This window comes from Rhea americana, unplaced genomic scaffold (genome assembly GCF_003343005.1).
Source record: "Rhea americana isolate MKP2758 unplaced genomic scaffold, rheAme1 scaffold_114, whole genome shotgun sequence".
Classification (NCBI taxonomy): Eukaryota; Metazoa; Chordata; class Aves; order Rheiformes; family Rheidae; genus Rhea; species Rhea americana.
Window position 1 is genome coordinate 2,488,529 of NW_028185195.1, and position 25,874 is coordinate 2,514,402.

Consider the following 25,874-nt stretch of genomic DNA (forward strand, 5'->3'; position numbering starts at 1 on the left):
ACACACACTTGGAAAAAATTGCAAAGAGGTGGTCAAGCTGTCAACGCTCTCCACTAACCATTACTTCTACCTTATGCCACAGAATGGATCATAGCAAAACTTCCATTGAAAGAGTCTATAGTTGGAAAGAGGYAATATAATTGATGAAAAGTGATTTAGATTTCTCCAACTAATATAAAGAACCTAAGATTCCATTTATTACTCACTGAATCCATTCTTAAAACATGTGAGTAGACAGATAGACAAAGATTCATTTTAAAAAAAAAAAAAAAACATCAGGAGATACATGTATGTGTATCACCATAAGACAAAATTTCCAAAGATCTGTCAGCATTTACGAATCTTTAGCAAGCTGAACATCATTAACTAATTTATCCTACTTCATGGAGGAGATGGAGATCTGCTGACACATGCTGAAAATTATTGCATTTTTAACTTTTCCTTGGACAAGGAAAAAGCAGCCCTGCAGGGAAAGCAGGAGGTCTGGTGTGTAATGGCACATGGCAAGGACACCCTGGATTTCCTCGTACTGGGCTGGCACAGGCCCCTGGTGTGCTCCAGCACCACGATAGCCCCCACCACCSCCCTGCTTTCTCCCTCCTCTCTGTCCAGGCTCTCGCCACCCTGCGAGGCCAGGATGGCACAGCCCCTGCTGCCYGTCGGGGACCGTGGTGCCGCTGCTCCCCGGCTGCAAGTCTGGCAGCAGCAGCACGGGAGCCTCCCCAGCACCGCAGCCTGTCAGAGATTAAAGCGCTGCTGGGAGCCAGGGCAAGGGAGAAAGGGTGGGAGTTTTGCAGTGTTGTTAGTCCCTCCTTAGGCTAGTCCTGATGCCCTTTAAACTCTGCCTTGGATACACCCTTTTGAGTCAACGAAAATAAAAACATTGGATTCCGCCACTCTCCCTCCCGAAAAATGAGATTTCTGTTATATAAGGCAATAAAGCATTGTCCTGAAAGGTAAATGTACTTCTCCATGCAATTATGTTAGCGACTACCCAGTATGCTCTAAAGAAAGGGCAAAAGACTTGCAGACTAAATCCCAAGGTTTTTCCTAACTTTCACATTTGAAATCTCTTCTGCAAGAGGAATCCTGTATTCAAGAATGACAGTAAGCGATTCAGGATTATTTTTAGAAGACATTTCACTTAATCAATATGCTGATCTTGTTTCAGGTATCCTGAAAAATCTTTTCATATCTCCATTGCCTGTCATTTTAAATTCAAATGTTTGGCCTTACAAGTACAAACAGCTGTTCTTAACAATTTTCCAGGACTGGAAAGTCATGGAAAATATAGCCCACATGTACAAACACAGACTAACAGTCTGTATTAGCAATAATCCTGTAAGATTATAGAAGCTTTTTAAAAGCAAAAATACTTGAACCATAGAGCATAAACAAGAACAATGTTACCAAAGACCACACATATTAGACCTCTTAATAGTAAACTACAATAGCCTATGTTTTATGTTATATCTAGCTATTATACTGATACACATTCAGTGAGGATGCCAGTCTGGTCTCTCCTGTGAAATACCAGATGGCCTAGTTGGTATAAATTCTTCTCCAATGCAAAGCTAACACAGATCAATTTTCCATTTTCAAAACAGTATCTATGCTCTTTTCCCCTCATTCTTCCTGTATTTCTCTCTCAGACTTAGTAATTCCCTTTAATAAGGGTATTATTTTCTGACGAATGTCTCTTTGTRCTCTGCCTGACCAAATGGCAGTGGGCGCACGAGGAGGGAGAGCCAGGCTGCTGGCACTGCAGGGACACAGGGACACACKGTCACAACATGTTCCACTCTTATATTTCTCCCTAAGCATCTGCCACTAGTCACTGTCTGCAACAAACCTGTGCGAGCAGATGGACCTTGGCTCTGGCACCCTACAGCTATTCTTGCAAAGACACCAAACGAAGGTTGTTTTCACAGCCCAGTTGGTTTGGTACCTTGAATCACTCAAGTACTAGATGTGGGATCCCCTTTGTACCCTGAGTGTGACCTGCTCAACCTATCAAGAGGAAAAGATATTTATTTTCCCCAAAAGCAAAGAAAAGTTGCTGAGGTGTGCAGCACAGGAACCACTGACTACAGAGCCCCACCAGAGACCCCACCAGAGACCTTGGAGGTAGTGTAGCATTACAGGGCTGTTTCTCAGCTGTCCACTTGACCGCAAATTCAAGGAGAACCAATGCAAACATATCAGCCTTGTATCATCATTAGTTTTCAAACTGCAGATAACTAGCTTGGCCACAGCTTTTCCCCTGCCAGTTTGGGTAYGGGCAGACTTTAAGCACTGGGACTTTGTGCAAAGAGGAAACTCAGTGCTGAGGCAAATAGAGCAAGCTGATGCCCTACTTCAGCTTGTCCCTTTGTCACCACCTCACTCTGCCCATTTGCCCATCTCTCAAAATCCTGATAGTCAACCCTAATGTTTAGCCCTCTCTCTCAAGGAAATGTAACACTAAGGGAAATATTTATATTTTTCACTTTCCCTTTTCACGCATGCACAAGTCCTAAATCAGTGAGACTGCACTTGCCCAAGCCCTATTCTGTCAGTGGTTGCAGCTGTCTTACCACATGCCTGGTATGATTTGGAGCTCAGAAGTTGRTTATTTCATTAACACAGCACACATTGCCATTCATAGGCCTTTTAAGAAGGGATGTTAACCCCAGCTTGGCACTCTCACTTGCACCACCCTCTCCGCACACGCAGGTGGTGTGGAAGCGGTCGGGCCAAGCCACACAACCTGGGCTTGCTTCTTCTCTCACTGAGACATCCATATGGGTTGAGTACTGGGAAGGGTCGCTTGCCCTGTTAATCTACAACACACAGTACTAAGACATGATCTGAGCACATCTAAAAGCTGCCGTAGTTAAAGAGCAAGTTGCAGTAGAAAAACCATACAGTTTTCATTATCAAAGGAATTATTCAGGAAGCAAGTAATACTGTCAAAGAATATCTGTTGCTTTTTTCCTTTTTTAAGCTTACTAAAAATATTAACAAAGACATAGTACATGAATGATCCAAAGGATTGTTTCAGTCTCTGGAAAGACCAGACTGCCTGGGATCCAARCGCCTTTGGAATCAAAGCTTCTATTGACTTCTTAGCAAAGTCCCATATCCTTAACYTGTGAAGAAATGGGACCCTTAGGGAACATAGTTACATATTCTGGCTCTGCTATAGACCTGTCTCCTCTGCCAAGACACTGAGCTATATATTTCTCTACCATATATGAACAATTATTTTAAAGTAATACCCTGACCATTGTAGTTTAGGAAATCCAGGATTTAAATTGCCAGACTGCTGCTACTGGAGATAACCACACCTTTTATTCTCTTTCCTAAATTGATTACCTCCTACCTTAAATTAGTTAGGACTTGCACCTTCACAGAACTTTTTACCACTACATGATGCAACTTCTAGAGCTTGAAACCAGAAGCAGTGTAATTGTCGTGCAAAGTCCCGKTATCAATGCAGGGCCACAGTCCATGTTTTACCTTGCTTTTGACTTCTCCATTCTTCTAGTCAGCCTAGAAGCATATCTCAGGACCAGTTCCAGCCTGAAGTCATTTCTCCTGGCTATTAGTAGCCAGAATTCCAGAGCAGCTTTCACAGCATCATGTAGCATAAATCCGTTCCCATCACTGCAAGAAACTCCTCACTGACACATCCCAAAGTCTCATTTTACTTTATCTGTATTTAAACAGTAACTTAGCCTCTGAAGCAGTAACAGCTAATGGTTTCCCTACTTGAACACATTTCTTTTTCATGAGAACCTAAATTTGCATCAGATGATGCTTTGCAGGCTCTTAAATTTCATTCCTTTACTACTGCTTGAGTGTTCAAATCATACTTTTTTCCTGCACGGTGTTTCTGCTCTTCTTATAAACGACTCTACTTTTCAATTTTACATCATCAACAGCTTTATGTGGCTTGTTTGTGTGTCACAGCTTTTGTTCATACTTAGTCTAAACATCATTTGTATCCCTTTTATGTCTTGTCAGGGAAAATAGAGTACTATAGGAGACCTACAGACATTAYTGCTTACAATAAATAATACAGTGAAAAGTTTTATCTCTGACCATTCCTCTTTGGATACGATGAAACTACACTAAGCCCAGAGATTTTTCCAGCCATTTTTGATATGCAAACCCTTCATCATTTCCTGATGAAGCAGTAGTTTTCTATACAAAGAGCTGAAGCCTACAGAGAGGCTTGAGTCATCTTCCACCTTGGGTGGTCAGGACCCCCAGGAATCYACAGATTAGGCATTGCTAGCCTTTTAAATAAACTAAAAACACAATCACCTTTTTCTCTTTCAGGTATCTAGACTGAGCCTAGATCTGCTTCTTGCTATGAGTGTACACCACCCTGCCTCTGCATCCCACCAAAGCAAATGGAGTTACTCAGAAACCCTAGGAGTAACCTCTACAGCTCCTGGCCAGGGATGGAGCTGAGCAAAAAAACCATCTGAGAGGCTTTTGGCACATGCAAGAGTGGGAAGACTTTTTTTTTTTTTTTGTGGAGGAGGTGAGAGGCATTTAACAGACACCACTCTAGCAGAGAAAAAAAAAACATAACACTCCTGAATGCAAAAAATCACTCTACAAAATGAAAATATGAAATACGAACTGAAAGTAAAACTTACTAAAGCAGCAAAGCATGGATCTTCACAGAGGATCTAATTATAAATTATACCCACATAATTATAGCCATAAATATATCCACAAGTCACACTCTCAGGACTGCTACCCTAATCCAGGCTTTCAGAAGCTACATAATAGCACTTAAATTAGTAGCTCCTCCTCCTCTTCCTGCACTTCCTCCCCAATCACCTCAAGCTGCTGTGCTACTGGGCCTTTTACAGCTCCAACTCGCAGCAGCTGCTGCAGCTCCAGCCTCCTGCTGTCAAGGAAATGTCACTACACGTGTGTGTTGGCTTCTGCGTATGCTCAGTGCAAGTACTTTGATTGCTGGAATGAATTGCTGACCTGGACCCTAACTGTACCCAAATGTTGAGCCTTAGACAACATTCCTCCAGCCACTGCCTCAGAAACAAATTTCTCACTGCAAAGGTCTCTTTGCAGGCTCCCCTTTCCTTTGGCAGCCCCTTGCCAGTCCCTTTGTATCTCACTGACCCACCTGTCGCATTTCCAGAAATGCATATTTTCTCCCACATGGCTCTTCCATCCCGAGTCTCTGATGAGATCTTAACTCCATCGACCTCTCAGGCAGCCCAGGAGCTCTTGTTGAAACCAGTGTCCCCTAAGAAGATCTGCCATAAGGAGAGATCTGTTCTTTCCTACGTTCAGAAAGACGTGCATCTCTCAGGGCCTAGTTAGAATACAGGAATGTTTCCAAAAAGCAGTGTGCTCTCTGGCCACTGGGAGAGGCTACGCTGCAATAGGCGGCCTGATTCAGGCTGATTCTGTGCAGCAGTAACCTCTGCCAGATGTGAACCCCACCAGCTGAGGTACGCACCACAAAGTCAAATACCGCCGGTTCCTGACGGGGCAGGAAGATGCTCGGAATAAGAGCCATTCTGCTCGGATATTCATGGGCACGTAAAATGCCGCTGCTCCCCGTGGCACTCTGCGCTCTGCGCACAGCCCTGTGGCCTGAGCCTAGTTGGATCCAARTACTGCACGTGCTGCCAGCAAGCCACGAACGCACAGGGGAGGGCTCAGTTCCTTTAAGCTAATGCCTTTCATCAGTGACACCCCGTTCTTCTCCGACCTCTCCAGCTCCTCATCTATAACTGTTTTGGCATCTTATTAAATGGCAGAAAGTGGGCTAGTAGACAGAAAAAGCTAATACTTACAAGACAGGGGGATTAAAACAAGAATACTACTCTGCTATTTGTCTTTTCTGTGTTTGAAATTCACGGTCTAAACCAAACTCTTCTATCTCTGCAGCAGATAGAGGATAGCTAAAAAAAATAAAAGGAAGTTGAACAGAATATTGAACAAATTTGGAAGGCAAGAAAATAGAGCTAAGGAACATTCATTTGAAAAAAATCTGTATTTCAATCTCTGACTTAATATTCTGTTCCTACACTCTAATCCCAATACACTTTTGTAAACTAGAGCTCAGCGATGCTGTGTGCAAGTGAATCATGTCACTGTTGTGGCAATGCCCTGTCTCCTTTCTGGCAGGTTAACACACCAGACCTAACTGCACAGCAGTTCTGGGATGTGAACAGCGGCATTCTAGTAGTGGGTTAGTACTGGACCATTTGGGATTTAAATCAGTATTAAAAAAAATCTCCAGAGCTGAAGAAAGTTCCATTCTCTGTCTAAATAAACAAGCATGGGTAACAGTTTGTTTTTTAACAAGGAATGTTGTCAGTCCTATTTTATTATGAGTAATAGGAAAAGGAGGTGAAAAAAAATCAATATAAGCACTGTATCTAACCTATTTAAACTACAATCACAATGTTATCTGAATGCCTTACAATATTGTTCAAATCCAACAAGTAGACAAGAAAACAGCAAATCTATGCAGGGTTTTTTATACATATGGTGAGAAAGTTTGCAAAGTGTTAAAATATATTTTCTGTTCTGTATGTTTTGGTACAAGGAAGTGATGTGTAGAATACTATATATTTATGAACAGAGCCTTGACTTATACAAGCAATAATTGACTTCAAAGCACACACTGTAGATCTTAAAATACCACTCCCAAATCCCTTACAGTTACTCGTATAAAGTCAAATCCAGCACCAACTAAAGTTCAGCCAGCTGATTCTCTTTGATTCCAGTGGGCATTAGACTAAGCCCATAATAACTGTGAAGTACCTGACAGTTGCTCATCCATGATGATCTAATTGTATTCATATGGAAAAATCACATTGCATAGATTTAAACAGGAAGACATGCAATAACAAGACAAGTCACAGTATAGCAAAACCTTGTTTCTTTGGTGAAACAGAAGCAGATAAAAAAGTTACAAAGATTTTAGACTTTCATTCACAAAAAAAAAACAGACATTCACATTATACACTATACAAGATATAATATAAATAGAGAAAAGTATTATGTGCATTGTTTGGGGGGTGGGGAACAAACCGGCCAACGCAGTGACGCTTTGCCGTGGAGAACGCACAAAAACTGGTGGAGCGGTCACTGGAGTGCCGGAGGAGACGCTGGCAGGAACTGTAATTTCTGTACCTGGAGAGCTAGGCAAGATCGTGAGCAGCTCTGCCTCATACAAACTCTTACATGTTGGCTGGGTTTTCAGTTCTTTTCCTTTCCTTTCCAGCTTTTTGCATCGTTTCCCCACATTAACACAAAGGCATAAACCTCCCATTTATGTTTGTATTTGTAACGTTATTTTAAAAGGGGTATCACAGGGAACTTACTGGGGCTTTTCTTACATTTCTTTTCCCGTGCCAAAGGTGTGGAAGGCACTTTTCAGAAATAACCGTACACAGTCCTTTYTGTGGAGAGGTTATTTTAAACGTTACCTTCTACACTTACTGTACACATCCAGGTCAGTCATCGAGCTGACCAGGGTAAAAAATCATAATAGAAAACTCCTACGTACACACTGCACCAACTACAATCTATAATCTCTTTGTGSACACACTTCTTTCTAGAAAGCCAAGATCCTGATTCTTCCGTAAGTCACACAGTTCTCACCCATCTAATTGCCAAACAAATGATCCGGTTTAGTAGGAATTTTGTTCTCCAGGGAAAKAGCAGTTGAACTGAAAGATGGTTCCAAAAGTGGAGCTCAGGGGCTAATATGGCACTGGCGAGCTCTTTTAATCTTCTTTGCTTGGGTAAAATAACATCCAATAAATTAAATCAGTATGGCTTACTTCATTTATTTATGTACGCTTCACAGCTGCAGCATTCATACACAAACATTCATTACTTTATAAAAAGATTAAAAAATGGTTATATATACAAAATTATTTACTTTTTTGATTTTTGTTTGTTTTTTACAAAAAAAATTCTCAAACACTAGGTCTATCTCCATTTTAGAATGCAGAGACCTGTAATATAGACCTTGTGGTTAATGTTGTGAAAGTCAGGTTTTTTTCTTTTCTTTTTTTTTCCAAAAATGTGGACCTGGTTGATAAAGTTAATGTATTAGCACTTGGATTTTTACAGGCCCTCCTTGTCATATACAAGTCCTCCATGCAGTCCTTTCTCATGAGTGATGAAGCTGGAATGGAGAGCACAAAAAAGTTCCACATTGCAGTCCCTAGTTCATGCTTCATCCCACTTTATGTGCTAAGTTTAAACTTTGCATCATATTGACACAAACTGTACCTTGGATGGGAAATGGCACAGCTCCAATTAAAAAAAAAAAAAAAAAGTCATGTAACTTGTGTGTTTATCTTCATCTGGTAATAGCAAGTCTCAGTCAATGCAGCTATTTCAACCATTTCCAGCCTAGGTGAATGACATAAAAACAATTTCATAAATGACTGAAGACCTCTGAGGCCGTTCTAACCATAAATATGCCTGAACTTAGTGTGACTTTTCATTTTATATACAGGATTTTAAAAACAACACACAATTGAACAACATTAAAATCATCTTATTTACACTTTCATTGGTGCTAAAATTGAATTGTTTAAATATTGCAGTAGGCTGGTATACATCATAAAATGGTCCACACTGATGGCATATAGAAAACTAATAATCCTTTTAGGCTGGAAATGGTTTTCTCTCCTTCCCACAAGCACCCTTCCACTATATATTTTTTAATTTTTTTTTTGAATTTTCTGATAAACACCATATTTTTGCAAAATGCATTGTGAATACCGGAGTCCATAGTTTCAAAACAATTTGATAATACTCCTATAAGTGATAGAAAAGGCACAGAAAGTTAGGACTTTGGCTGAAATGGTGGAAATCCCTATTCACCATTTAGCGCTCAGCGTCTTGAGTCCTGCCACGTCCTGATCCAGCGATGATAGTGTTTTGATGAATTTAATGATGTTCCTTTTCCTGATGAAGAATGTTTATAGTAATATTTCTTAGAATAAGTCCTTTGGTATGTGGATGCTGCAAAGAAAAGGAAGAAAAAGAAGAATATTTTTAAATGATTTGAGCCTAAAAGATGCTTACACTTCAGACTGTTCATTTATTGTTCCATTTATTGTTGATTAATTAGAGCATTAACAAATGAGTAACTGGTACTATAATCGTGTCACAGACAGGGGAAGCATCTCTTACACATAGAAAACCTCTGCAGAAGGCGCTGGTAGTGTTATTAGGAACCTACTGATTTCAGGACTTTTATAAGAGTTGCTTACTTAAAAATATAATCCTAATGGCTACTTGTGACACCAGAAGATGAACATTTTCATTATTTTTGGAAGCCTGGCTGATTTTTTTTAAGTGGCCAGTTTGCTGTCATAATCTGGAATATCAAGCTTACTCTTCTCTTAAAATATGTATTCACTGCTTATTAATCCTTGCATTAATTATTCTGTTGTTCTGATCAAGCAGTGACTCCATTTCAAAGAACTTACGATTCATGCAAGTAATTTTAGGCATATCCCATCTTCCATTCCCTTGACACCGTATGGTTGGAATATGACGCTGGATGAAACCATCTTTGCAGTGATATCTAATAAGGGAGTTGATCTCATAACGAGGTTTCATCTTCCCAAAGGTCTTTGCATTTTCCACAACAGGAGGCTGACCACAGGCAACTGGGAAGAAAACAAAACAAAACTCAAAACATCAGTTTGTGAATAYGCTTGTGAACATGATACATTGATCTCTCAATCTTGGCTAAGGAAAGGTATCAAATGACTTCAGTAAGAATCTAAAGATGCATGGTCAAAGGAGGACAGGGAAAGCTGYTCTTTTCTGTAGTTCCCTGTTTTTTGTAAACCTAGTACAATAGCAATGGAAATTCCTAACAATGTGGTAAGAATTTCCTTTCTGSTTTGAATTTCTGACATAGTTTTGAACCAAACTGGTTGGCATACTCACAAACAAAAAAAGATTTCACTGGAAAGCTGTAGAACCTGATAGTCAGTGAAATTATTACACGCTTTTAAAAAAAGTGTCATTTTCAAAACTTTTCATGTTTTCCTCAATGTCAGAATATGTAAAAACACTTAAAACTGATGGATCCATCAAGGTAGAGGGAATAGGTCAACAAAATGTTGTAAATATACCCAGGCAGCAATGCAGGGCACAAAAGGTTTTGGTTCAGATTTTTACTTTCCCATCCCGAAGAGGCAGGGAATTCCTAAGGGGTCAATGTATAGCACCTAGGAACTGCCAGGTTTCAGGTACTTCTCAGTTCTAACAGTGTATAAGCCAAATGTCTTTTGCAGCTGCCAGTGGTGCCATTAAACTATATGATTTTGGAAAACAAGAAGTCGCAGAGTAGCAGGATGGGTGAAAATTATGCTCAGCAGAAGCTGAAAAACTAACTACATACCAGTGGACCACTGCCTGCTACAACTGTCTACCAAAATTTTGTTCCCACGTAATTCACAGTAGCGCCATCTCAGAAAAGAAGAGTTGGTAATATTTACGTGGTRTGCATGAAAAACAGGCCTACCAATTATATGGAGGCCCATTTTGTTGAAAACCATGCATAAATAAAAAAGTTGCCTGATTTTAACCAAGAGCTCCAACTGTGTACACCTCTCTGCCTGAATCAAGAACAGATTAGAAAGAGATAAAAGATGCAGCTACGGATGAAGGGTGATTTTGTGGGGTGAACTCAGTTGTGGGTTCCCCAGACAGTGGACTGTGCCAGTCACCAGACCTCAACTAGACTTTGTCCTTTTAGCTTTACAAAACTGGATTTTAGAAAAATATGCCTACTAAAGCGACTGTTACTGCAAAGTTTGTACCTACCTGTCCCTTTCTTGCAGGTATAGGTAAGGTGATAATTGCATGGTACATCATTCCACTGCCCATTCTCGTGCCATATTATAACAACACAGTCTTCTCCAGCAGAAAAGAAGCTATCTGGCTGGTTTGGTCGCCAGTTCTCATATTGCTGCAGAAAAGAGGAGCAAAAAACATTATTCCCAGTGTTAGAATATGTTTATATTTCATGTTACAGAAGTTCACATAATATTACCTTTGATGTAAAACAATCTCAATTGTTTGACTGAGGCAGTTAAGCAGAAACTAAACGAAGCCAGATTTATAATATCCTCCCACTCTATTAACAGATAATCTCAGATGGGAAAAAATATACTGAGCCAATTTTTCACTTACTGTAAACTGATGTCAGGTGAACAAAACAGAATGACACAATTCAGACCAAGTAAAATCTGATCCAGAGTGTGTTGAAGCACAATCTCTCTATCCTACATAGACAGATGGAAACTGAAATGCCAGAAAATGTAGTAAATATCCCACTGTTCTTATTAGTTCAAGTCTGCTAAATGGCAAATCACAGGTGATCCTGTCAGGCTCAAATTAGGTATTCTGTGATTTCACTTAATAAAGTCACTCAGTGGGCTGACTTGCAGAATTATACCTAAAATAAGAAAAGGTGGTGCCAGAATATGACCCCAAACTATAACAGATTGACATTTCCATTAAGAAGGCTTAGGTGGCAGACTAAACAAATACGGCAGCCTTCCAGCTTTAGCACCGGTGATCCAGGTTCTGCTCTCTGTAGAAAAAGGCAGCTCCAAAGACCTTTGGACTTGCAGCGCTGTGAATAAAGGCAGAATGTGGTAAACTAGTTTGAGAAATAGAAAGCTGGTTGCTGGTATGTGACAAGGCTTCAAATGGCAGATTTATTTAGCATAAAAAATAACTTAGTTCCACAGCGCTGCACCTGGAACACGCGTCTGACATATCCATTTGGGACAGATGGCACAGATTTGGGGTTCCAAACCAGCTATGTGAGGCATTTATTTAGCTATACAGCCCTGCAGCTTTCAKCTCCGCATCTGCCTGAAGAGATGTGCCCATTGAGACCAACTGTGGCCAGGCAGCCCCGCCAAGAGCTGCGTGACACTGGCTGGTGGCAGGCTGTGCGGGGCTCCACACACAGGCTATAGCCACCTATATTTCACTGTAGGATGCACACATTCAGGCAGTTCATTATTGCACAGCATCATTTTTGGCTGAAAATTAGGGAGTATTTAGTCCGTTTACTCAACCAGTAAGCATGAAAAATAGAAGCAAAGGGATTGCCAAACTGATAGAAAAATCTATCCGCTAATCTTTGATAGGGGGCATATGCTGCAGTCAGCAGAGGTGGGATAATTTTTACCTAAATGAAGTAGAGCAATCTGAGATTTATATAATGTTATGTAACATTAATGTTATGTAAAGAAAAGTGAGAGCAGATTTAGGAAACTATTCTTAGTGATTTTCTTTGAGATTGCTGTTGTGTCACTTCTAGAAGAATTTAATGAAGGATAAAAATAAGTATCTAAAAGCACAGGAATGTACATAGATGCCAGACATTAACCATTCAGCTAGCCCCTTGTATGGTCAAAATGATACAGATTCTACAGTGCTTATGTTTTAACTCAGTGCTTACATCTTTCTGACTAGAGGTGGCCCACATAAATGTCATAAAAGTTTAGCTTTTTATTTTTTTTAACTGTATGAAATAACCACTATTCAGTGCCTGTGCAAACATATTTTAGAAATAATGTTAACAAACCACATGCAAGTAGCATTTATCTCACCGTGAATCAAGCTAATTAAAAACCCGAGTTAAACACTTAACCTTTTCCTACTATGTCCCATCTTATCCATCACAGGTTTTAATTATCCAAGCAATTTAACAATCATGCTCTAAATAAATTTGTTTTGCATTGAATTTATTACTGGTACYAACTCATAAAACACCCCCCTTTTTATGTGAGACTAGTGTAATTTCATCTCTACATTTCAATGCTTAATAATCCTAACCTACAATGTATACAYAAGCCTCAGGTCCAGAATTTAGCATTCCACATTAGCTGATAAATGACGGAATGAGTTTTGCAAGCACAGTAGCTAAATACCAGRCATATGACTCAAAGAGGATCTGTGGTGTGGGGGCTTTCTGCAACACCTAGTGCAAAAAAACAAAAGAAAGCTCTGTATATATCTCCTAAACTAACAAGAAGACAAATGGGGAGGAAGGAATGTGCTCATGTATGCTGTGTACTACTGTAATTTAGAGTGCTACAAGCCCCCCCCCCCCTTTTGCAAAAGGATATTTTGGAATAACTGCTTAGCCAAAAGTCTAGTACCTTCCTATAGCAGTGTTGGTTAAGGATACAGCAATATGAGCAGAAAAGGTCTCTTTACTACAAGATAGAAAGTCACTGCCTGCTACACCAAACAGTGATAACTAGACCCACTCTGAAGGCTCCAGCTTGCGAGCAGAGACGATTTACATGGGAATGGCTAATGTTACTGCCCCAGGTATCTGTCCCATCTCCTCTACATGGATGCGCAGAAGCTCCAGTGCAGCTTCACAAATGCTGCAGCTTAAAAGCCATTCAGCACATATTGGTGTCGTGGTGTAGACTTCACTGCTGCTGCGGGGAAGTCCACCTGTGCGTGCTGTGGAGGCAAGGTGAGCAGGGGGAAGCGACACCTCACTTACATCTCTAACGCCCACAGGTCAGGAGTGTACGTACGGTCTGTTATACTGCTCAGATGACAGGCAATCAGCTTCTTAAGGCAATTCAGTCACTTTCAAGAATATGACCACACATACAGACACAAACAAAAATTAAGGAAAACAGYCAGGAAGGTGGTAGAAAAGTTTGACCAACAACGTGCTGAAAGAGAAGGGAAGACTTCAGTGTAGCCTGTAGATGTTTCGGGTAGGAATGACACCAAAGAGCTGACTGCTTTCGTACGGACCTGAGTGTGGGAAGCAAGGACGTGTAGTGGCCCTTGGGGGCGTGAGAGCTGAAGGTGCTCAGCAGTTTGCCAGCTCCTGCTCCAAGCGGACAGACTCCAAATGCTCTRCACGCCTTGCCATACTGACTCCAAAGTTTTTGTTTGCTTTGTTGGCAGGGCTGCAGTGTTATGGCAAAGAAGCATATCTAGGCTCTGTGGTTTATGCAAGAAYGTCTGATATCCTCCAGCATGACATGCTGTTACCTCACATCTGATATCGTCATTGCATGGATTTATTTTGGCTGTATAACTCTGCTTTTCCTTGGCTTTAGTGCCAAAATTGCTTAGCAGAGGAAGTTCCAGACTGCTGATTTGCTTTCTTAAGTCTCCACCCAGCTCTTCAGTAGTTTTTCAATTCCTTATTTAGCCACTGATAGGGGGATAAGATACAGAAAGATTCTCACAGTTTGACTGGTATAAGCTGCTAGACAAATATACTGATATTTTGCTTTCTCCGTATGGATGACGTTTTTGCATGACCATGAGCTTGATTCTGTTTTTCTCAAACTAGTGTAAATCTGGGGTGTTCCCACTACATCAAGTAAAACTACATGAGAATAAAATTAGTGAAAAAGAACCAAATCCCATATGTCACATACTGCATTGCACTGTTTGTTTTCAGAGATATTCSCTATAATCTCTCATACAAAGCATGCTAAGAGTGAAGACTTCCCTCCCCTTGCACTAAAGTATCTCAAATATTCAATTCATAACTCTTCTGTTGAGAAACACTGCCCAAAATATCCTAAACAAGATGTCCTTCTTTAAGCAGCTATGTCATTTAAGATCCTTGTATTTCAATGTAATTACTGTCTTTTAGAAAAATACACCATACCAAAAAAAAATTTTTTTCAATTTCGTTCCCTGTCAACATCTACCATTCAGGTCTGCTTGCTTTTTAAGATCCTGTCCAAAAATGATCAGCCAAATTCACAGAGGAGCCAAAAATTGTTGTCATCATTCCAGCTACCCACTGCTGGGTTGTATCTTCATGTAAATTGTTATTGTCCCAGCAGACCAATGAAACCACCACTAAGGAGTACTATGTTGAATTGATAAAGTTYAAGGCATCCACTTGCCAGAACTAAAACTTCATTTGACAGCCCTATCGAACTATTTTAGCTGCATCACCCTTAAGATACGTTTTCTGCTTCTGAAAAATCTAAATAGTTTCAAATGTTAAGTTAATGCATGGACAAARAACTGCCATGACCCTCAGCAAAAATACTCACATTGGGCTATCCCACAGAGGGACCTAGAGATTATTACTACCCTGACTAACATTTAAGCAGTGCTCTGTGGAACATTAACACAGCACATGGGACATTTTCCCACAGATCACAATGCAAAGCACTTCTACGTTGTACATTTTAGGCCATAAAAATCTTTAATACGTACTTGACCCACTCTTCTCCAGCCATGAAGCATAGCGTTGCTGGGCTGTGGAGAGGAAAGTTCAAAGCAAGGCACGAGAGTGAGTGCAGGGAGTAYACAACTCCCCAACTTGGGCAGATACTGCTGCACTGGTTACTTCACAAAGCTCTTAACATCCATGAGAGCTAGAAACCTGCTTCTTTTTATCAAAAATAGAGATTTCAGTGTAATCAGAGAACTGCAAGAACCAGCCTTAGGGACAGGATTTTGATATCAGCACATTCATTTGGTCCATTAGGAGCCCACACAACTATTCTGACTTGCCATCATTTTCAAGCCGAAAACAGGTGCTCCCCTTATGTTCTTTACATCTTTAATTATATTATGTTKTAAGAAGTCTTCCTTGTACCATTTTTTTGGTAAAAGTGAAGTCCACAATTACACATTGGAATTACTAGCTTCCTCTGCTACAGAATATTGAAAATTTTCTGGCAGAATGAGGGGGATGGCCCACTGGTTAAAACCACAGCTGAGATGGGGATTCAGTTCTTCAGGCTTCCTACAGGACATTAAGAAATRCATTTGGCTGACTCACTTCCTAATCTGTCAGAAAATAGTGACACTATTTTCCTGCTTCACAGGAGGTGCTTGGCATTTTATTAAGTTCCCCAGGTAAGTGAATATCCAGTTTTTGGAGGTTTTCCTAGTACGGGATTGAATTAAAACATAGACACAATCTGCCAGTTGGGTGACAGACTGACTTTTCTGATTAATCAAGTCTCAGAAAGCAAGGATTTAAGAGTCATAAAGCAGCTGATTTGATTAGCCAATTGCTATGTTTTGTCATTCAGATGGCTGCTAATCAAACTGAATGAGCATAGCTTTCCTGTCATGAACATGATCTGACCTTGTGAGAGATTTGTTAATTCTATTTTCAGCCAACCGACCTTATTTTGGGGATTCATATCGTATAAATGAGTCACCCACTCAGCTCTTTCGGACGTTTGCGTATGCCAAGGTGAATCTGTGCGCAAGTAGTGCCTCAGCTTTGCGACACGCATTTAGAAATACCAGCCGTTGTTTTACCTCCAAAAGGCATACCAAGTGGCTCAGATCAATAGCCTGGATTTTGCATTCCTGGACAGTCAACAACGACTGTGTTTAACGAAGCACAACAGAATAAACTAGTGATGCAAACGAAACTTAACTACTCGACCTCTTTATTGTGCAAAGGCCGATATTCTTTTGTACATAACTAAAGCTAAGAAATAATGTACTAGAAATACATCTAATATTTAGGTTTTAGGGTTAATGTTTTTCCTTCTGGGAAAAGGAAGAATGCTTTCAGTATGTTTAAATATACTTAAATTATAAATCTCTCTTGGCATTTTTTGGCACTTGTAATTTCCAGTGGGATTTTTGTTTTATTTCATTCTAGTTGCTTTCCTATCTGATCACAGCTTAATGCAAGACTAATAAGGTACATTAGAAAGACAAGGAAAGAGCTGAATGGAGCCGGACATTTCCTGCCCAGTATTTATCGCTAAACCAGCTTAAGCCAGCATTGCAAAGCTTACCAGCTATTGTCCTTTTCTCTTGTAACTCTGCTGAAAACAGGAATACATTTTTTCACAACAGCAGAAAAAATTCTCAGATTTTTTTTTTTTTTTTTTTTTTTTGGTCAGATCAGTCTACTAAACAGGCTCCTCAACGTGGAGGTTCTGTTATAATTGGATAGCTTAATTAAAAATTACATCGTGCATTCAGTAAGTTCTTGCTTACCCAGTTCTAGGGGCTGGCTGACTTATAAAGAGATCAGCACAAGGTTACAATGACTCTATGGATCGGTTCAGAATCCCCTGGTTTCTGGCACATGCTGTCATACAGCACTGCTTCTGTTACAGGACAGACTCATGGGAGGTTTGAAAGGGATTCAATTTCCTTTCAACAGAAAGAAAAAAAAAACACAAACAGATTACTGTGAAGATTTGGCAATGACAGTAATATTTCCATTAGGTTCACCTAGTCTTTAAATACATTTCTACGCTAGGAAAGAAAGACAAGAAACTACCTTATAGCACTGGCTCTGTTTCACTTAATTTCACCCTAGTCTTGCAAAAGATTCTCTGTTTAATTTTATGAATCGGAGTGGTTTGACAGAACTCACAAAACTATTCAGGAGCTTGAAAACTCTATTCAGCAAGGGTCTGAGCATATACCTTCTGTTAATGACACAGGGGGTGCCCCAAACTCCGTGGGGCAGGTCCCTTGGCTAATTCAGGCACATGCTAAAACAACATGCTGAACAAGGGACCAAGCTAAGTATGTTAGTAAATCATTTCTGGGAAAAACTATAGTCCATATGAAGGCAACTGCTATGCTTAACCTCACCTATGAGCACATACAAAATCACATACCACRGTCCTGGTAGTCTTCCTGTTTAGATGTTAGCTGCATGGCTCGCACCAAGCCCCTAACCTGGGCTTTCCTTGCACACGATTAGGGAAGCTGCTAGGATTTGGATCGGTCGTGCAACCAACATTTTCTCCATTAGGGAGTCAGAGTGAACCTATGGCAAACTCCCRGCTCCAGGAGCTCAGAGGTACTCCTGGCTTCGCTGGTTCAGACACAGACAGAAGGAGCTTTGCTAATGAACCTTGCAAAGGATTTCACCGTAAAGAYTTTTTTCCTAACACAGTAAGTGGTTGAATTTGTTGGCAACTCTTTCATTTCTTATGTGACCGCTTGCAAAGAAAGGACCCTAGATAACATATATTTATGTATTTCCATGAATATCCACAAGAACTGATTGCAGTTCATATAAATATTAAGACTTATGGAAAAACATATAATTCATGAAAGAAAGCCATACCTACTTATTTTCATTTGTATTCCTTAGATATCTGATGTATCTGAATATAAAAGCAGTATCAAACTTATTTAGGGTGTGGGCAGGTTGCAGAGCGGATGTTAGGTCTTTGACTTTTCTTTAGGGCGGCACCAAAACCATGCCAATTTTCCTCTGAGAAGTGGAGGCTGATCAGTAYGGCAGGAAGCTCCCGCTAGATGGCACTGTCTACTCACCGCTGAGCCCGGGTACCGACCCCGAATCGTTCCGCAGGAATCACGGCACGGAACAGCTATCTCCTTGATTAACTCTTAAAAAGCTATTGAAGCCAACGGGCAAAGCCTCATCGGCTCTGGACCACGTCCTCTTAGAGCATTAACGAGCTTTCTCGGTGTTGCAGATATTCCCTTTAGAGGACTGCGTAGTCCGAAGGTGCGCGTCCGCTCTGTGCGCTAGTCGTTCAGAAGTCAAACGCACCTCAGCACGCGGAGCTGCCAACAGTGAGCGGCACACGCTGCYGGTGGAATTCCCTTTACAATGGCCAGGTGTTGGAGAGAGGCATGGGAGGGTGATAGAGGTTCGTTGGTATAATACATGTGCTCTGGAAGTCATACTGACATAATTATATAGTATCAACATGATGTAAATTCATTTTTTATGTGCAATTTACTGGAAAAAATCCTCCATTTTGTCACTTATTTTAACAATTATTGCAGGCTTGAAGCTGTCCAAGAGTTTCGGCCCCAGGCCAACTRTAATGAGGCTCTGAAGTAACTACCTACCCGCTTCGTAAAAATAAGACAAACAAAAAACCACTTTGTCTGACAGGCCCTCCTTACAGCCTAAGACACACCGAACTAAAAATATACCTGTCATTAATAACATTATATCGTTCTCCTCCATTTAATGCAGGTCAAACGAGCATCTTAAAGAGAGGCTCTAATGACTGTTTGCAGTCACAAAATCAAAACATTTGGTAGATTTAAAATCTCCCTCTCCAAGGATCCCGCGGGACATTGGCACAATGAGCTTTTTGTTTGCAGCCGACTACAGTACTTCTTAGTTTGTTTGCTTTATTTAACCCTCGGAGGCAGCCTACCCCCTACAATATTCTCTACCTTTTGAAGGTTTTTCTGTTCAATGAAGTTGCTTTTTCTGAGTGGGGAGTAGTGATGGATTTGCTTAAGTTAAAACATTCTGATTCACTGACCGATAAAGGACGGGGAAGGGGGGGGGGCTTTGGTTTCTGCCAGAGTGAAGCTTCTGTTTCTTTCATTTTATTTTTTTTGTTAATGTAGCTTCCTAACACTGACAACCCAAAGACCGGTACTGCAAACACAAAGCGTAGCACTCCCGCGCCGCGGGAAGAAAAACCAGCGCGGAGTCTCCGGGCGGTTTTAAAAGCGGCAGTACGCCCCGCCGCTCTGCAGGCAGCCCCTGCGAGGGACGGGCGGTCTGGCCGCGGACACCAGCCACCTCCGTGTCACGGCACAACCGCGTGCAACGGGAGCGAGCTCAGCGCCGCACAAAGCACTAATTATCAGCAGCATTTTCCAGAGGCTATGAATAACTCCCCCTGCGCGGCAGAGGCCCAAGGCACAACCCCAAGTAGCTGTATGTGCTTAATCCACAGCGCGCGCAGTTCCGACGGACTCCCGCACCGCTGCGCCGGCTCAGAAGGGCCCGTATCAGCGCAACGCCGGCAATCCACCCGCACACAGCGCAGAAACCGCCAAGAGCAACAGCRGCCGCCTTCCGCTCGGGCGGGTGCGCCGCACAGCTGCAAACGTTACTGCTCGCGGAACGAAGTGAATTATTTAAATTCGATTTCCCTAAGATATTTTCAAATGTCACATTGTGTTCACGCTATCTTTGATCAAGCCAACTACAAGTGTCCCTACTGATAAGTTTTATTGTTAATATTGGCTCTTTCTTGCTAAAATTATCATTTACTATTTAATTGTATCACATTGATCCAGCTAGGCAGAGACACACAGTTGCATGACTGATTTAGGCYTTGCTTTCTTTTCCTGTACTGCTATGATTTTCCCAAACTTATTTGCTTTTATTACTTAGAGCTTTTTACAGTATACTTAGACTAAAGTTTGTCCATGATCTTAAGTGAATTACTTAAGAAGTAATTCACTATCACAGAAATATCAGGAGAAAAACCGGAAGAARAAAGGAAGAATAAATTTGATACTATAAAAACCTGCATAGCAAACTTTTACCATTTTCATTCCGAGTAAAATGTATTTGAGAGGAAAACGGGATCTTTCTCACACCATATACCAGCAGACAGCCCTGCGAGTACACTGCAGTAGAACACAAGCAGACCTAACGCTCTTTAAACTATCCTATTATTTTCTTCTACCTCTTGCATCTGTAGAGGCGACCATATCTGAAACACCCTGAGCAGAAATTTGCTTCGTTTTCGGGAAGTACTGCCTAGTGATGTACTGGAAACGCGGGGGTGCCGCGAGCGCTCTGAGCTCGCTTCAGGGCCTGCTCTCTCTCCACCTTCCCCCGTGGGGCACAATACGCACGAGTTAGGGACTAAGCGGATATGCCAAAACTTGCAGCCTTCAATGGTCCATGTGATTTTTTTATGTTGCCAATATTCCAAGTCCGTGCTCRTGGCAGCGGCCAATAATCGGCAGTGCTCACTGTGGTCAGGGCTGAACTTGCACCACAAGTGTGGGGCCAGGTTTCCTGAACGAGCTTTCTCTTTTTGCGTTGTACTAACACAGCTGCAGTCATCTCTTTCCCTTGATATAAAAAAAGAGAGGTTACTGCTGCCAGAGGATTTTTCATATGGCCCATCAGCTCCAGAATATGAATCCACCTCTCCCAACAACTGGAAACACTGTTTTCAAAAAAATTCTTTTCATAAAAAAAAAAATGTGGAGGTAAGGAAGAATACACTGTAAATGAAAAAAGATTATTTCCTGCTACAGAGATACCGTACAACAAAATCAGAACAAATTAGATTCATATGGGTGGCCGACACTGTATTCCAGTTTAGGCTAATTATAGCTTATTTTGTTTTATATATTGGAAGAGGTACCCGGAGCTTAGCCACGGAACAGCTKTAAAGAGGTATCTTGACCTTAGCCGAGAAGTTCTCTATTTGTTTTTTAAAAAATTGTAAGCAAGATAAATATAAAYAAAATATGGCCTGACCAATAAAATCCAGGATAATGAAATAACAGTAATTTCTTYGTGGGAAAGTAGCACCTGGACTGACAACGGAATTTCGGGGTACCAGATGTAGGACCTAAATGTTTTGTATGTTATTTTGCACTTTTCAAGCTGAGTATGCATTTGAGATATAGTGGACACAGCATGCTGGAGAAAAGTTTTATCTACCAGGAGACTGTGAGACTTATGTCATTTTGCCCAGAGGGCAGAAAACTGCTGAGTAGTTTTAAATGAAAAACAACAAAACAACAAAAAAACAAGACCCCAAATCTGCAGAAATGCCCTACAAATGCACAAATGGTTATGCATCATCACATACTTCAGTGAAGCAGATCAAAAAGCCTCATAAAATTCTTTTTGCAGGAGCAGAGCCTATGATACTATGAATTAGGACTGGGTCTGCTTCTATTTCGCAAAGATAATTGTCCTCATCGTAAAAGTTCTTTTGGTGAATAACTGACTAAAGATCAAACCATATATTTACAAGATGACACTTCATATGTTCTAAGACTTGCTTATTGGCATCATTTTTGATAATCCCACATAAATTCCAGTTGATATAAGAAAAACATGCACAGGAATAGAGGGACTTTTTTGATTGCTGTTGGTTTTAATGAATTATCAACAGCCAGTATTTGGCGGGGGTGGGGGGAAACCAGTGCCAAGACTATCAGAAATAGTTGACTATGGTCACAGCCTTATTAGGCATACAAATAACTGTTGTYGTCAATAGGACTGTGTTACTTTAATGGACTCTTCAGTGTAGGTAAGAAGCTTAATTCTGCATACCCACATTTTTAAACCTTTGTCAAATTCACCCCACACACATTAAAAGCAAACAAGCATCTCATCTCACTGAAATGGCATGAACTGGTGTTATCTAATCTGYAATACTGCACAGAAAACTGAATGGTCCTTGCTTATTTGGTTGGCAAAACTTTCATCCGCTGATTTATGAGGGAAGGGAAATTTCCACAACTACATTCAAGAATTTAAGTTTTCCCACRTTACTTGACCAATGACAAGGATGAGTTTATCACACAAACCAGCAAGTAAGACACAAAAATCCTATATTTTGGGAGGCAATGGAAGTGAGACAGCGCAAGGTTTATACGCAATACTGCATATGACTGTGCAGCCCGCAAAAAAAGAGCTAAGGTGTACAGGCATATTCAAGAACTCAGTGTATATTAGGAACTATAAGTGCAATACACTTGGAAGTACATTCATTGGTTTTCACTAAGGAACTTTTGCACGTGTTTTTGTCCAACTCTATTATATTTAATGGTGGCTGGCATTTAGCTATAGTTAAAAATAATCCAGAAAAACAGAACAGGGTTATGAGCTGAAAATGTCAAAAATGAGTGATTTCCTTTTATTGAACTCACTAGTTGAAATATCTTTTAGATGCAAAGAAATAAAAAGAACATTTGAGTCCCTTTCCAGAAATTGCTAATAAAATGCATGCCAACACTTGTCGAAAAAGCTTCTTTCAACATACTGATTATTTAAGTTGTGGGTTCTCATGTCCATGGAAAATGTGTACGAAAGTAATCCAAACCTTATTCCATAATCTCCAGTGGTAGAGTCTGAGGTCCAGAGATTCCTAATTTTACTTCCCCTCCAAAACCCCACTTTCTGGTGCAGAATGAAAATTCATATTAAAGAAATCATAACAATTTACTATAAACAACATTTATCAGTTATTTTATCTGGGCTGTACTGGGTAAAACAGTAGCACTGGGCCAACAAGTCGATCAGCAACATCTAACAACAAGCAACATCAGCAACAAACCTACCAAGATTAGGACTTAAAAAAAAAAAAAAAAAAAACTTATAGAATTATAAGCATGATTTTCAGATTCAGATGCTGGTAACAGTGGAATTCTTAGCTGACCCGATAAGTTTTTTATTAAGACAGAAGTGTTAAATAGCATTCTAGATAGATAACATTGTCTTGAAGAAAACATGGAATTGGATCACAAAGATAAAAGCACAGCTCAGTTACAGATGCACCCAATATGAAAAACTCCAGAAGGCTGTTTACATCCTGGCTATATTCTCTAATCTCAGAAATTCAGCTTAGAACCTGATGGATTTCTGCTGATAGAATTATATTGATTTTTATGATCCTGAATTATATAAATACTTTTAACATCATCTTGCTTATTGTTCATCTGCAAATACAGGAGCGATGTAATTTTGTGACCTACATGGTGTACAGATTCAGTGGAATTCTAAAACATCGCCAGAGAAATACAGTTGATGCATACATTTGAATATGATGTTGCTATCTCAATAGCTAGAGAAGTAATAAATCACTGTCACTGGAAAGGAGGTTAGAAAGTATTTAAAACAAATTAAAATCTAGAAGAAAGAAGCAAATAAGGAAGTTAGTTGCACAGAACCACTGTATCCATAAAACATATGGAATAAATGATGGGGGAAAGCTATTGAAACAATGGACATAAATGAATCCAAGAGACACCTAGGCTGTTCTCAGAAGAAGAGACAGAGAAATTTGTTAAAAGAAAAAAAAATGTAGGAAAGTGGGATAAAGATCAATCAAAAAATAAATCTGTTGGGCAGATGGTCTTCTCCTCCTCCTAGAATGTCTTTTTTTGCTAAAATTCAAAGATAATGTAAAAAATTAACATCATATTTGCCAAGCAAGCTTGATTTAGAAACAGAATCTCAGCACCGATTTTAATTTCCTAGGATTCATCATTCATTGATCTATCAAATTTGCCTTTCAATATACAAGTTTATATCCAGTTTCAYGCTCCTATTATGAGACACGCTGACCCTTCAAGCACTGCGCTTACTGGCAAATTGCTCTCCTAACTCCAAGTCCTTTAGTGAAGTGTAGGCTCCTTGCCCAACAAACGCAGAGAGGCTGGCACTTCCCTGAGCTCTGCTCAAAATTAAACCACCCTCAGAGGGTGCCTGCCACTGTCAGCGACATGGAGGAAGCCGTGTAAGAGASGGAGTGAATTCCAGAATAAGTGGAGTTCAAGGACATGGCACATCAGGTGCTCCTGAGAATGCCGGAGCAGAGATGAGAGAAAACGGTCAGAAGAAAGTCCTCTGCTCACACCCTGGAAGACACTGTGCCTCCAAACACAAATGGTACAATAGTCCCCTCAGAGAGCAGGCAACAAAAAAAGTTTGATTTTCCTTTTCTTTTTCCCTGTATTGTAGCCCTCCACACATGATAGTTTCCCAAGAAATGGCTCATTTACAGTCATTTTAGAGGGCTGTGTAAGCCTTAGGCTGTTTACATGAAGTGGCAATAAAGAAAACCTGCCACGTTCCAGGTGTCTTTCCACGTAAATTTTAACCACATGCAGCAATGACCATTGTGTGCATGTATGAGCAGTGCATGCGTGTCTCCTGAAGTCCAGCTGCTTTTCTGCTTTCTTTAATGGGTGTTAAATKGCAATAAATCACCTCTTCCGCAGAAGAGACTGTTTTGAACTGGGAAGAGCTAAGTGATCCTGTACCAGGCACTYTGATTTTGACTAAAAGTTGGCAGAGAGTGTTTTCCCTTTCCTTCTGCTGATTTTCCTTCCTGTCATAAGGCAGTAGAAGATATATCAAGAACATCTTAAAATGTTAGGGACAAATTAGTGGTTACAGGCCTCCTGAACCACCTAAGGATGACTGCTTTCCAATCCAAGCTGTACAGTTGCCATACRCACTAGAATACTCTCCAGTAATACTTAAGAGATGCCTTAATGTGCTCTCAGTGACCCACGGATGTGAGGGCAGGAATGCCATATCCCCATCTGAAAAATGCATTCTGCTCCACATATAGAAGAAAGAATTCTTGCATGTATCGTTGTATAAGAGCAGATAAGCACAAACCAGCTCCAGGAAAGACCCTTAAATTATGTTCTTAGACTAAACCTTTTGAGCTAGCTTCTGTTGGGAAACTTTGGAGGCCCCCACATATAAAATAATAAGAACCAAGAATAGGATTTTAGAAATATATCACTGAAAAGAAGTTATCCCAAACCAAGCTAGTTTCCTGGCTGTTTGCTTGGGTGCATATTTAGTGACTGCATTTCTTCAGGGAGCGTCTCTCATTTCTGTGGGAATTTAATAAGCCACCACAAAAATAAATGAATAAATGATTCATTTTAAAGGCATCTTACCAGCGGGCTACCATCAGTCCAGCGGAAGTCACGCTCAAACATCTTGTCGTTGAGGCCAATCCATTGGTAGTCATGCCCAATACCTAAAGCAAAAGGAACCAGAAGGGTATTTTTATTATCTTTCCCATAGATGGGAGAGTTTTCACCGTTATCTTAACAAAAGAACTTGCACAGAATGAATCAGACATTCTTAAGATTTTCTTATTTTTTTCCTATTCTTAAGATTCTCTTACTCATATGCAAACAACCATTTACAGGCTGTTTTCCAGCTTTTTAATTTTAATTCAGGAAGTCTACAATAATGTGGATTCTGATATAAGACTTTTAAAAAATCTTATCTCTTTCCTTCTTACTATGCCTCCCAAAAGAAACAGTGAGTGCATATCAGAAAAATAAATGATATATATATTTAATCAATAACTTTTTCCAGA

At 40.3% G+C, this 25,874-nt stretch overlaps 1 protein-coding gene across 3 annotated transcripts in view; it reads right to left on the bottom strand.

Annotated features, from left to right (window-relative positions):
- Positions 1 to 6,896: 6,896 nt before the first annotated feature.
- Positions 6,897 to 25,874, bottom strand: part of VCAN (versican) — a 112,387-nt gene continuing 93,409 nt past the window's right edge. For all 3 annotated transcript variants that reach the window (XM_085316824.1, XM_085316834.1, XM_085316842.1), the window contains 4 exons: positions 25,444 to 25,526; positions 10,846 to 10,990; positions 9,495 to 9,677; positions 6,897 to 9,024 (listed from right to left, as the gene is read on the bottom strand). In XM_085316824.1, coding sequence (XP_085172950.1) covers positions 8,894 to 9,024; positions 9,495 to 9,677; positions 10,846 to 10,990; positions 25,444 to 25,526 — 542 coding nt within the window. In that variant the 3' untranslated portion in view covers positions 6,897 to 8,893. The remainder of the gene's footprint in view (positions 9,025 to 9,494; positions 9,678 to 10,845; positions 10,991 to 25,443; positions 25,527 to 25,874) is intronic.